General features: G+C 33.8%; 1 protein-coding gene across 2 annotated transcripts in view; it reads left to right on the forward strand.

The window, feature by feature from the left end:
• The window catches only part of LOC135205327 (zwei Ig domain protein zig-8-like), a 112,945-nt gene that overhangs the window by 77,947 nt on the left and 21,924 nt on the right, over nucleotides 1-13,074 (forward strand). For both annotated transcript variants that reach the window (XM_064235771.1, XM_064235772.1), the window contains exon 2: nucleotides 6,697-6,842. In XM_064235771.1, coding sequence (XP_064091841.1) covers nucleotides 6,697-6,842 — 146 coding nt within the window. The remainder of the gene's footprint in view (nucleotides 1-6,696; nucleotides 6,843-13,074) is intronic.

The following is a 13,074-nucleotide window of genomic DNA, read 5'->3' on the forward strand; positions in this document are numbered from 1 at the left end:
CATCTTTTAAATAATAATTTTCTGTAATTGTATATTTTAGTAAATTTTAGTCTTTTTACGATTTTTTTAATTTTTAGTAAATTTAAGATTGTTTTATAATATTATTATTTTGATTAATTGACAGATTCCCAGAAGATGTAATAAATGTTATTACGAAACGTTGGAATCAAAAAACTATGTAGACTGCCTGTTTCCTTCAGTCAACGCCTGATTTGATATATATATATATATATATATATATTATATATATATATATATATATATATATATATATATATATATATATATATATAATATATATATATATATCATATATATATATATATATGTATAGTATATAGAAATATATACTATATATATATATATATATATATATATATATATTATATATATATATATATATATATATATATATATATATATATATATACCGGTTCTTTCTAAACAAAAGATGGCGGAAGACGGTGAATTACTGCTCTCGTATCGGCAATTTCCGTAAAGAGATCTGTCAGCTTTCCCTGCATAGAATGGACTCATTGATTTTTGTGGTCTGGCGTCACCGCATTAGCCATGGTCAGCGATGATGGAATAGTAATAATTCTCTCTCTCTCTCTCTCTCTCTCTCTCTCTCTCTCTCTCTCTCTCTTTCTCCATTCATCCTTTTGGTATATTGATATTATTCACGGCTCTCAACCAAGAGACACGAGTCGATCCCCGTGCGGGCAATGATGGACGGGCATGAGACATTTCTCTTAGAATTCGAGTGGATATACATGGCATACCATACCCACACTGACCCCCACTAACTTCTCAATTCCTTCCTATATCTTTTAATACACTTTTCGCTAAAAGACCTGTGTAGCGCGTTTTGAAATCGTGCACTATGTATATGTATATGTAGTATATATATATATATATATATATATATATATATCTATATAATATATATATATATATATATATATATATATATATATATATGTGTGTATGTAGTAGCTATATATGTATACATGTACATACATATATTGTAAGAGAAAGGTCTCACGCCCATTCCATCGTTGCCCGCACGGGGATCGAACTCTCTTGGTTAAGAGCCGTGAAATACTATCAGTACACCACAAGAAGGAATGGTGGAGTCATGAGGACAGAGAGAGAGAGAGAGGATTATTATAATTATTATGATGATTATACTTCCACCACCAATTACCATAATTAATTCGACGCCAATCCACAAACAAATAAAAAATGAGGCTAAGTTTCTTCGGCGCAATGGAGTTTTCTGCATGAGCCGCAGCCGAGGAAGCTTTCAGCCACGGCTCAGTGGTGGCCTGTGTTGTTCTGCTATCTTTAACCTTAGATAAAATAAAAACTAGCCAGGCTAGAGGGCTACAATTTTGTATGTTTGTTGACTGGAGGGTGGATGATCAACATACCAGTTTGCAGCCTTCTAGCCTTAGTAGTTTTTAAGCTTTTTCATAAACTTCCATTGCAAAAGCAGTAATTCTCCTTCCCCGTCGTCTTTTGCATAGAAAGAACTCGACAATCCGTAACAGAGTGCATACCTCCGCCAGTTCAACCAAGCACAACCCTGGATCTACAGTTGATCCGGAACTCCGTGAAAATCTAAACAAATCTCAGAGAGATATTTTCTGTACAAACAAACGAATAAAGTACGGTACACTGACCTCATGCACGTTGACAAACATGTTTTCGTCAAGTCAAATGATAAACTCCGGGACAAAACGTCGATAAAAAAAGAACGACTAATGTATAAAAGAGACGGAGAGAAGCAATAAACATGAGGACAAACAATAAATAAAGAGAGAAACAGAAAACAGAAAAAGAAATGTAATCAAAACGCCGCCTGGTCGCCATAAATCTTTTTTGTCGCAGCCCATGGCATCTTTCGCTCGTTGATGCCAGATGTTTGATGACTGGTTTTTCTCCCTCTAACAAAGCCAGGTTACGTTGCAGTCCGTGTAACCACCCAAAACAAAAACAAAACAGAGGGGAAAATAAAGAGAGGGAAAGGAGAACGATAATGAAAACCGTCAGGTCAAAATAAATCATTTTTGTCGCAGACTTTTGGCCAGGCAGTTTGCAAGTTGCCAGAGTTACGATAACTGAGTTTTTTTTTTTTTTTTTTTTTTTTCTGTTTTTTTTTTTTTTTTTTTTTTTTTTTTTTTTTTTTTTTTTTTTTTTTTTTTTTTTTTTTTTGAGCAGAGCGTGCAAGATAAATGGTAGGTTGTGCTGCAATTCATCATAAGAGTCTCCTATCAATCTCTACCCGAATTGATGTCTCAATCTTGACTTTCAATCTTCTGAGAAAGCCGAGATGGATCTGGAGTTGACGAGAGGACAATCTCTTTGGATTTTTTTTTTTTCTTTTTATTTTCATAGAAACTCTTGTCGTCTGTGAATTCTTTCTTTCTGTCTTGTAATTACTTTCCACTTCTTTATATGATCATATTGCTTGTTTAATTATGTAATCATTTATTTATTTATTTATTTTTTATTTATCTACTGATCTATTTATTTGTCGTCGTTAAGGTATCTGGTCTTCTAATTACTTCCATTTGTTTATGTGATCATGCTTGTTTTAATTATGTAATTCATTTATTTCATGTTTATTTATTTATTTATTTATTTATTTATTTATCTACTGGTCTATTTATTAGTCGTATGTTAAGTATTTCTGTCTGTCTTCTAATTACTTTCCACCTCTTTATATGATCATATTGCTTGTTTAATTATGCAATCATTTATTTATTTATTTACTTATTTTTTTATTTTTTTATTTATCTACTGATTTATTTATTAGTCGTCTGTTAAGTATTTCTGTCTGTCTTCTAATTACTTTCCATTTCTTTATGTGATCATATTGCTTGTTTAATTATGTAATCATTTATTTATTTATTTATTTATTTATTTATTTATCTATTTATTTATTTATTTATTTATTTATCTACTTATCTATTTATTAGTCCTCTGTTAAGTATTTCTGTCTGTCTTCTAATTACTTTCCACTTCTTTATGTGATCATATTGCTTGTTTAATTATTTATTTATTTATTTATTTATTTATTTATTTATTTATTTATTTATTTATTTATTTATTTATCTGCTGATCTATTTATTAGTCGTCTGTTAAGTATTTCTGTCTGTCTTCTGATTACTTTCCACCTCTTTATATGATCATATTGCTTGTTTAATTATGTATTTATTTATTTATATATTTAACTGCTGATCTATTTATAAATCCAATAGAATATTTACAGCATCCAGTAAACAGCTGATGGAAAGGAAACGTTTTCATCCTTGAATGATTACTGGAGTCGACCATAGCTCTAATTACGAAGGTTCTGGCTTTAATGGAATGTTTACCTTTATTCTCAATGCTATCTGGACGTCCTTCTCCTTAATTAGCGAGCCGGTTTGCGTATAATTAATTTTTCATTGTGTTATTAACAAAATAGTACACATATTTCCTCGTATATCAAAAAAAGTATGTCTCTCTGTAGAATGTATAGAGACTCGTAATCGTATTTTGAAGGATACTGAAGTATTTACATTGTTGGTTCTCGCTGTGAACTTGAGTGGTTTGGTTAAGTTAAGTATATCTTAGTTTTACCAGACCACTGAGCTGATGAACAGTTCTCCTAGGGCTGGTCCGAAGGATTAGATATTTTTACGTGGCTAGGAACCAATTGGTCACCTAGCAACAGGACCTACAGATTATTGTGGGATCCGAACCACACTATATCGAGAAATGAATTTCTATCAACAGAAATAAATTCCTCTGATTCCACGTTGGCAGAGTGATTGGTTTGGTGAAAACAGCAGACGTTAGAGATCTGGTGCGGGTGTGTATTGCCAAGCCTTAAAATGATAGTTAAAAAATTATTACTATAAATTATCACAATAAACCTTAGCGGGCCGGTTTATGCAGCACTGAGCCACAGAAAGGCTCTGCGCATTTGTTTAACTATAATAGATTCACATCAGCCGTGCATTTGATGTCTAGGCCAGTCCCTTACGACGCTCCTGATTGGCTGTTGATAAGCCAATCACAGGGCTGGAAACTCTCTCAGTCTCTCTCGAGAGTTCACATAGGCAGGATCTATGTTCCACCTCTCCTGAGAGAAACTTTCATCCTCAGGAGAGGTGGAACATAGATACTACCCATGTGAATGCTCGAGAGAGGCTGAGAGTTTCCAGCCCTGTGACTGGCTTATCAACAGCCAATCAGGAGCGTCGTAAGGGACTGGCCTAGACGTCAAATGCACGGCTGATGTGAATCTACTATAACATCAAACGTTAGCGGGGCTGGTGCAGGCGGCCATGAGTCGCAATGTGGCCCTGGGTATATCTCGTATAACTCGTGACACAACAAATGAAAGTGAATTGGCTCTGTACATATCCACGTTAATTACTTTTATTAGATTCGCCGTTAACCGCAGCCCAGCAAGGGGCGCGCCCCCCAATCGTCCCCCCCCCCCACCCCTCTCCTTCCCTGTCACTCACAACCCCCACAGACACACACATACGTACTTTGATTAATACCAGGAAATTGTAATACTAATTCCATTCTCCGCCTCCTTTTTACATCGGTGAAGTGGAGAGAGAGAGAGAGACAGAGAGAGAGAGAGAGAGGCTCTCGTCCATCTGCCATTCACGCGGGCTTAATCAGAAATCCCTTTTTGGCTCTCTCTCTCTCTCTCTCTCTCTCTCTCTCTCTTTGAAAGAAGTTTCCGACAGAGAGGATTATCGAAAACGTTGATTAATGGCTGGGAAATTCTGCCTCCTATGAATTCTGGCCCTGAATAGCGGCGGCGGCTCGTGGGAGCAGTTTTGGCGGTGCGTTCTATGAATAGCGACTCGTAGAAAACGGTTTCGCGATGCGTTCATTCTTCAAAGGAACGCTCCGCCAAAGAGCTTATTGGACGAGTCTGCAATGGAGCCCAGATGAGGCTGGCTGGCTGTGCTGCCGAGGCTGGGTGAGAGAGACAGGCGAGGATTTGTTTCATTCTCTCTCTCTCTCTCTCTCTCTCTCCTCTCTCTCTCTCTCGCTTCAGGCAGAGTGCTGATTTCAGCATGGCAAAAGCCACAGTTCTCAGAACTAACTTCCCTTCTGATAAGTAGAAAAAAGATCATTCTAGTTTCACTGGAATTAATCCTTCGGGTTCACTGTGAATGAAATATTTCAAAGTTGCTTTTCTCAGTAAATGATTCCTTCTCTCAGTAACGAAATGCCAGGAGCTGTTGCAGTTTAACCTAGTGACAAACAGCAATTAATTATCAGAACCCTGCGACATCCTCGGTTATGAGTCACAGTTCACAGTGAATCCTGAAATGGCCTCAGAATTGGAGGGAAGAATAGTTACGAGGTACATGGTCATGATTTGGTTTATACTGAATCATTGAGTCTTTTTTTAAACCCTACCTTTTCGTTTCATCCCCATTATCAATCCTGCCTTAAGGGTGCAACCTAGTCTCTGTAACCTGGGCATTAAATTCCACTTCAGGGTTACCTAAACACAAGGTTGCAGCCTGTTTTGCAATGCAATAATCTGTCTTTTATGCATTGCTGCATGGTTGTACACTGTTGCAAAGATTGCTTACAACAACCCTTTTAAAGGGGTTGCATATTTTATTAGTAAGGGTTGCACGATCTCATATGCATTTTTAACAATGTTATAAGATTGCTAACATGTATTTTAACATTTACAGGGTTGGATATTGTATTTGTAAGGGTTGCTCTATCTTCTGTGTATTGTTAACCGTGTTATAAAATTGTTTACTATTATTTTAACATTGTCACAGGGTTGCACTATCTTCTATTCATTTTTAACCATGTTGTAAGATTGCTAACTTGTATTTTAACTCTTTTATAGGGTTGCATATTGTATTTGTAAGGGTTGCACCATTTTCTATACATTTTAACCATGTTGTAAGATTATTACTTAGATTTTAACCGTTGTACAGGGTTGCACTATCTCATATGCATTTTTAACCATGTTGTAAGATTGCTTACTTGTACCTTAACCCTTTTACAGGATTCATATTGCGTAATGCTATGTAACAAGGTTTCACCTTCTCCTTTTTTAAAGCTCTTGTCATAAATTTGCACCCGACATAAGTTGGGAATCAGACTTGGTTCTTTTTACTGATGAAGCGAGCACTTAACCACTAGGATTCAAGGTCTCTCTCTCTCTCTCTCTCTCTCTCTTCTCTCTCTCTCAAATATAAGCATAAGATACGGCCTCAATGAAACTAAACTAAGAGTGCATGATCTTTTAAACTTTACTCAGAGCCATTTTCAAGCTCAATGCATACGTTGAAACAGAATATTACACAGAACACTCGCTTTTACAGACAACTAAGATTATAAGGATATATAACAACCCTAATGCATATATAAGAATCATTACTTTTGGCTCGGTCTTCAAGTCTGGAAGAGCTGTCTAATTTCTCTCGGGGTAACTTGATTAACTATGGAGTTGCAAAGGTAACCTCGGCCTACTGGGTGCGTCAGCCGCTACTGCCTTGGCTTGTGAGTCAGAAGTTTGTGTGTGTGTATATACAGTATATTTTATGTGTGTGTGTGTGTGTGTTTGGTGTGTTTCAGTAAATGAGAGAGATGAGTTGCTGAATGTCAATCAACACCACCTTCAAATTCCTTCTCTTGATCCCCCAGGTGTCTTTGGCTACGATCCCGAAGCCAGCATCACCGGCCTGTACACCGGACCGTACTTCGATCCTTTGGCTCCGAGGAACCTCACGGCTCACTTGGGAGACACGGCCACCCTCCCTTGTACCGTGCGACAACTGGGGGACAAATCAGTGAGTTTGGAGGTTTCCTGTTAAAAAACCAGTCGATTTTTTTATGATAAAATTCTAATTAATCTTTTTATTGAATGTAGTTTTAACATCCAGTTCTAAAAGTTTGTTCCTTGTGGATTTTGCTCAAGAGTTCGGTTTTAGGCTCAGCTTAGTATCCGAAGCTTTTTGGAATCAATATAGCTTAATTTCTAGATTTTAGAGCTATAGTAGATTCACGTCAACCGTGCATCTGATGTCTAGGCCAGTCCCTGACGACACTCCTGATTGGCTGTTGATAAGCCAGTCACAGGGCTGGAAACTCTCAGTCTCTCGAGAGAGTTCATATAGGCAGGATGTATGTTCCACCTCTCCTGAGGGATACTTTTGACAGACATATCCCTCAGTTCCTATGTGAACACTCTCGAGAGACTGAGCATTCCAGCCCTGTGATTGACTTATCAACAGCCAATCAGGAGCGTCGTAAGGGACTGGCCTAGACATTAGATGCACTGCTGATGTGGATCTACTAAAGTTATTTTTTATTTCTTTACTTTAATACAATTAGATCACGATTCCAGGGAATGCAAAGAGGTATTATGAAATCTATTGGCCATCTAATATTCCGACGGACTGAATAGAGGCTGTCAAGGACAATTTATAATAACAGCTGCTAGGAATTGTTAATGATGTTTGTTGGAATTAATTATAGGTTTAAAGACAAATGATTTCTTATAGGTTCTGAGACTGGATTTTAATTAGTGATAGAAATTCTAAAACAGCTTTCTCATATTGTTGGATAGTAAAATGCAAGTATGAAACATTTAAGCCTGTATTTAATCCCGTATTATTCAGAAAGTGTTGAACTGAAGAAAACTTTGCCAAAATTGTAGTTTTTAGTCCATAAATTTCTTTCATCAAAATTCATTTGCAATAAAGAAAAAATTATATTATTGCAGACATTTAAAAGAATTACCTAGATTGCAAGGATATTTAATTAAAAACCAACGAAAAAAAAAAATTATTAACTTGCAGAAACTATTTAAGGAAAAAATTATCTATGCAGATATTTGAAAACACTTATCTAACTGCAAACATTTAAGAAAATTATCTATGCAGATATTTTAAAAAACAAAACCAACTTATCGAAACTACAAAACATTTAAGAAAATTCAATCTTATGCAGATATTTAAAAAACACTTATCCTAACTGCAGAAACAATTTCAAGAAAATTAATCTGATGCAGATATTTCATAAACAAAAACTTATTCTAATACTGCAAAAAATTAAAGAAAATTATTCTATTGCAGAATTTAAAACAACTTACCCTAACTGCAGAAAAACCCAATTTCAAGAAAATATATCCCTGATTGCCAGTTATTTAAAAACCACCCCCCTTATGCCCCCTAAACTGCCAAACCATTTAAGGAAAAATTAATCCTATGCAGATATTTAAAACACTTATCTTAACTGCCAAACCATTTAAAGAAAATCAATTCTATGCAGATATTTAAAAAACAACTTATCTTTAGAACTGCCCAGTAAACATTCAAAGGAAAATTATCTATGCAGATATTTAAAAACACTTATCTAACTGCAAACATTTAAGAAAATCATCTATGCAGATATTTAAAAACACTTATCTAACTGCAGACATTTAAGAAAATTATCTATGCAGATATTTAAAAACACTTATCTAACTGCAAACATTTCAGAAAATTATCTAACTGCAGATATTTAAATAATTGATCTAATTGCAGATATTTGAAAAAATATCTAATTTCAGACCTTAAAGAAAAATGTTCTAATTGCAAAATTTAAAACATTATCTAACTGCAGACATTTAAAAAATTATCCAATTGCAAACATTAAAAAAATTATCTAATTGCAAACATTAAAAAGATTATCTAATTGCAGATATTTTCCTCCTTTCATTTGGGTATTTTCGAAAAATGTACACCACTGAATATCAGCATTAATGAAATAACGACACAAAATTAACTCAACAAAGGAATAGCTTTGAGTATTATTAATAATATAATAATTCCCTGCCAAAACCGTGTGCTAAAACTCTTCGTTTAAAAAAAAATTACTACCACGAAAAAAAAAAAGAAACGCTAAATAATGAACGAACAACGAAGCAAAAGGAATTTATATTACTGAGTTATGTTCTGGCTAAAAATGAACAACTAAAAATAGAGAGAGTGAAAAATACCTAAGCGGGAACGTTAATTGCATGGGAAAAGTTGGGGAGGGGAGGGTCGGGGGGGGGGGGGAGTTTCATGATATAGAAGATATTATTATTATTACTGAGGAATTTTCGTATGATGTAGAAAAATGTAGTGATAATAATAATAATTGTTATTATAATAATAATAATAATTATTATTATTATTAATTATTATTATTATCATTATACTGAGGAATTTTTATGATATAGAAAGTATAATAATAATAATAGTTATAATAATAATAATTGTTGTTGTTATTATTATTATATGGGAAATTTTTATGATATAGAAAATATTGTTATAATAATAATATAATAAATATTTTCATTATTTATTAACATTGTTATCTTTTTATTAAGAAATTTGTATGATATAGAAAATCATTATTATTAATTAATATTAATTTTCTGAGGAATTTCCAATATTGATAATATTGTATATAATAATAATTGTAGTTATTATATTATTAGATGGGCATTTTTATGATATAGAAAATATTGTTGTATAATAATAATAATAATAAAATATTTTCATTATTATTATTAATATTGTTATCTTTATTAAGAAATTTGTATTATATAGAAATCATTATTATTATTATATTTATACTGAGGAATTTCCATATGATATAAAAAGATTATGGTTAGGATAATAATAATAATAATAATAATAATAATAATAATAAATAATAATAATAATAATAATAATTAATTATTATTATTATTATTATTATTATTATTATTTTAATTAGTCTGGCTTTTGCTGCTGTTGCTGCCGTTTACAATGTTCTCATATTCATAAGCAAAAATAACGTTGGAAAAATAACAGTGAACTTATTAAGCAATCTTCAACAGAGTTGGATGCAAAAAAAAACAAGAAGAGAACAAAGAATAACAAAAAGGAACAAAAGAGAATAAAAGCTGAAGATGGAAAATAGAAGAAAAACAGATGATAATTACATATAAATTGAAAAAGTTTACTTTCTGTCTCAACAAATCTTGGTTAGTAGATTTGCAATCATCTAGCCCGGGGGTTAATACCACCGTGTCGTCGACTCTCTCTTTTTTTACCGTCATTTTTGGCAGTAGTATGTGCATAGCCATGTATCATCCTCTATGTAACATGGGGTCTTCAATGAAAAGCTGCATAAAGATTAAAATTCAAACTGATTAAATCATTGATATTTTTATTTAAAAAATCATGATTTTTAAAAAAAATTTATTTTTCTAATTTTTTTATTTGAAAGCAAACAAATTGAAAAATATGGTTTGGAGGTTAATAAAAACTCTAGCATAACTGTGCTGCATCTATTTATTTTGATATAAAAAAATTGCAAGTACTTTAGGCCAGAACTGGAAACCTAAAAGATAAAATAATAGTAATCATGTCATAAAATACATTTTGAGGAAAGAAAGGAATTGAAAAAACATCTAACAAATCAAAAAAGCCAAATAAATAATTTAAAAAATAAATAAATCTGATTTTTTATTTTTAATATTTTTTTTAAAAGTCACCCACCCTGAAAATCTGTATAGCAACAAAATGAACTGGATATATCATCAGGCCACTCAATTTCAAAATTGTTCGAATATTGACGACAATGCGAGCGAGTGACGTCAATTGAATACATAAACAGATGCGCACACATAAAAATCCCACACGGATGATGAAATAAGACGATTGTAAACTGTCATTGCGTAAGCACGCTGGGGACACGCAATCACTTTTGAAATACCTACTGAGGCTGTCAATGAATTGGTCTAGTTACAAAAAAAAAAAGAATGATTGTTCAAAATATGACTTGAAATATTTATATTCACGGGCTGTTAAACAAATGAATTTGCCTGAAAAATGTGCCTGCGTCATTGCCTTTGTTTCCCTGGCTTAAATTCACGTTTATTCATTTATTTTTTGTAAACAAATTTTGTGTATATACATTTAATTTTGTTTGGTGATTTATCGTTGCTGCTGCTCTTGCTGGTTGGCTAAGCTTTTCCATTATTTTTTCTGGCTTCAGGTTTTTTATTGATATTACTGTTGTTTCCAATAGAAGCCTACTTTTTAATTAGATACAATTTTTTTTTAATTAGATGCACATACGCATCAAACTAGTAATAGAAACGGGGCTCTCTCCCTGATGTGAAAAATGTAAATAGCATGTCAGTTTCGAAATACCTGACCTTTTGATAAACTACAAAAGCGTCATATACATTTATACATTTCGATAGAGAATTTTGTTTAGGGGGGACTTCGTATCGTATGCGCTTTTTCGAAATGAAAAGATCATCGACTGTTTTTTGTTATATATATATAAATGAAATCTGCTCCATTTTGCATGAATAAAAAAAAACATGATACCTCTTCAAATAAAAGGATTTAAATACAATGTTTGATAGATATTTAAAATGCAGAGGTTGATAGAAGAGTCACTCCATAGCTTGTCCTTTTTTTTTTTTCTTTTTTTAGCTGACAGGTGAATAATCACAGCTGAACATACTGTCTCTCTTCTGATTGGCCGATTCCTTTGAGAGCCTCCTCCAATCACGGTCGGTTTGAACGATGTCATTCACCTGTTTTTACTGTCAGGTAAAAAAAAAGAAAAAAAAAAAGTGCCAGAGTTTCTTCGGCGTAATGGAGTTTCCTGCACAGCCTATAATGCTGGATGAGGGCTCTCAGCCACGGCCCGTGAAACATTCAGCCGCGGCCAATGAAACTTTCATCCCCATCCCGGTGGTGGCCCCTGTGTTGTTGGCACCCGTAGTTTTGCCAAACGCACGATCATGGCTAAATTTAACCAGAAATAATATAAAAACTTCTGAGGTTAGAGGGCTGCAATTTGGTATGTCTGGCGATTAGAGGGTGGATGGTGAACATACTAATTTGCAGCCCTCTAGCCTCAGTGGTTTTAAAGATCTGAGGGCGAACAGACAAATAGCCGTCTCAGTAGTTTTCAGAAATGAGGGTTTAAGAACTATGGAACAAGGAAGCAGGAGGAGAGTTCTGATGATTGCTCGTTTGCGCAGAGTAAATGAGGGAGGAGGTAGTTTGACAGGTGTGAGAGAATTTGAAATAAGTTAAGGTGAATATTTGACATTTCAACTAACTTGATTTGTATTGATACAGAATTTATATAAATTAAATCCGTCTCTTTTCATAACTTCATTACTTATATAAAGTAAATCTACTTTTTTGTGAATACAGGACAGAAATCATTCAGGCTAAATATGCCTCTTTTTTATTATTTATATAGATAAATTCTGCAGTTTTTTTATGTACTTATTGAATATTTTTTGTGAATACAAAACTTATTGAATTAGGGCTGCTCTGACAAGGCTTAATTCAACCTATTTTTATGGACATTTTCCCTTTCACAAAACAAGAAATGAAGAGGTAAAGGCATATTCAGTTTCCTGTAAAATAAAACTATTGAGATGTCTATTTGTCTGTCCGTCCGCACTTTTTCTGTCCGCCCTCAGACCTTGGAAACTAGTGAGGCTAGAGGGCTGCAAATTGGTATGTTGATCATCCTCCCTCCAGTCATCAAACATACCAAATTACAGCCCTTTAGCCACAGTAGTTTTTATATTACTGAAGGCTAAATTTGCCATGATCATGCGTCTGGTAACGCTGTAGGACAGGCCACCACCGGGCCGTGGCTCAATCACCAGTCGTACCAAATTGCAGCCATAGAACCTCATTAGTTTGTATTTTATTCAAGGTTAAAGTTAGCCATGATCATGCGGTATAGGTGCCAACAACACAGGCCACCACAGGGTCGTAGCTCAGATTTCCACACAGCATTGTACGCCGTACAGAAAACTTGATTGCACCGAAGAATCCGAGAAGCATTTTTTACTAGTTTAAAGTGGCTTTATTTTTGAAGTTCACTAAGCTAGCGACCCATTTGACCTACACGAATCAAATCTACCTCATTAACTCGGGGAAAAATATCCGTCCTTCAAATAAAAAAACAAAAGACTCTCTGGAAAAAGGGGTGATTAAAATATCCTTTGTTGCAGATTTG

The sequence above is a fragment of the Macrobrachium nipponense genome, chromosome 49 (genome assembly GCF_015104395.2).
Source record: "Macrobrachium nipponense isolate FS-2020 chromosome 49, ASM1510439v2, whole genome shotgun sequence".
In the NCBI taxonomy this organism is placed as follows: domain Eukaryota; kingdom Metazoa; phylum Arthropoda; class Malacostraca; order Decapoda; family Palaemonidae; genus Macrobrachium; species Macrobrachium nipponense.